The sequence below is a fragment of the Sinocyclocheilus rhinocerous genome, unplaced genomic scaffold (assembly GCF_001515625.1).
Source record: "Sinocyclocheilus rhinocerous isolate Xijiao unplaced genomic scaffold, SAMN03320098_v1.1 C36293304, whole genome shotgun sequence".
NCBI lineage: Eukaryota > Metazoa > Chordata > Actinopteri > Cypriniformes > Cyprinidae > Sinocyclocheilus > Sinocyclocheilus rhinocerous.
The window spans coordinates 1-980 of record NW_015778025.1 but is presented as its reverse complement, the minus strand read 5'-3'; the positions used below and the strand labels follow the sequence as shown (position 1 = coordinate 980).

Here is a 980-nt window from a genome sequence, read left to right as displayed (position 1 = left end):
CAGCGACTTAAGACTGGTTTTGTGGTCCAGGGTCACATATTACTTCCAAGCAAGATCACTCACTGATTGAAGAGGATGTTGTACTGTGGACACATGCCCAATGATTGTCGTATGGCATCCATTTCTGTACGAATGTCCTGACCATATATGTAAGCCGTTCCAGAGGTGGGCGGAAACAACCCAGTTAATATGGACCTATGACAATGCAAGTACACATGTGAGAAATGTGTCCAAATCACACAAAATAGATAGGATTTATGTTTCCATATCAATGACATTAAAGGATAAAGAGAAGGTAGGGACGCACAAGGTGGTGGTCTTTCCTGCCCCGTTGTGACCCAGGAAAGAAGTGATCTGGCCCTCATAGAAGTTCATGTTGAGACAGTCCACTGCAGGTCTTGACTTCTTCGAATACACCTTCACCAAGTCCTGCACTGACACCCCTATTATCAGACCTTCCGGCTCTGGCTCAAAGAACGGATTCCCTGCAGGAAAATACCCATACGGACACTAAATCAGACAGACAACTGACAACATAACAGGCTCAGATTTATATACAGGTGCTACAGCAATAGACCAAGTTAAAAAATTTAAATTTGAATTAAAATCACAGGTAGATGAAGTTACTGATGCACAGTTCAAAGTAATTCAACATAATTACATGTAAATAATAAAGGTTTTCCATTATTGCAAGACTATTTTTGCAGCAAAAAGATATAGATAGATAGATGGATGGATGGATGGATGGATGGATCGATCGATGGATGCATGGATGGGTGGGTGGTTTGGGTGGATGGATGGATGGATGGATTTTGAATTTGATTTATGAAATTTAAAAGGTATTCTCAATTCAAATTTAGCTGATATTCTTACCATCGTGCACAGGCTGCATCTCCTCCTGTTGAATCTCTTCCTGTGTTTTTAGCTGTTCCTCCCGCTCTCTCTCTTTCTCCATCCTCTCTCGTTTCTCCCTGTGCTTG

The 980-nt window shown here is 41.5% G+C and overlaps 1 protein-coding gene across 1 annotated transcript; it reads right to left on the bottom strand.

Moving 5' to 3' along the window:
* Positions 1 to 63: 63 nt before the first annotated feature.
* LOC107735782 (retinal-specific ATP-binding cassette transporter-like) lies at positions 64 to 974 on the bottom strand (the record flags this gene model as incomplete). The annotated part of the gene is made up of 3 exons (XM_016547367.1): positions 874 to 974; positions 308 to 485; positions 64 to 195 (listed from the first exon to the last, which is right to left on the bottom strand). Coding segments are annotated over exons 1-3 (392 nt in total), but the record flags the coding sequence as incomplete, so codon positions are not given.
* Positions 975 to 980: the final 6 nt, after the last annotated feature.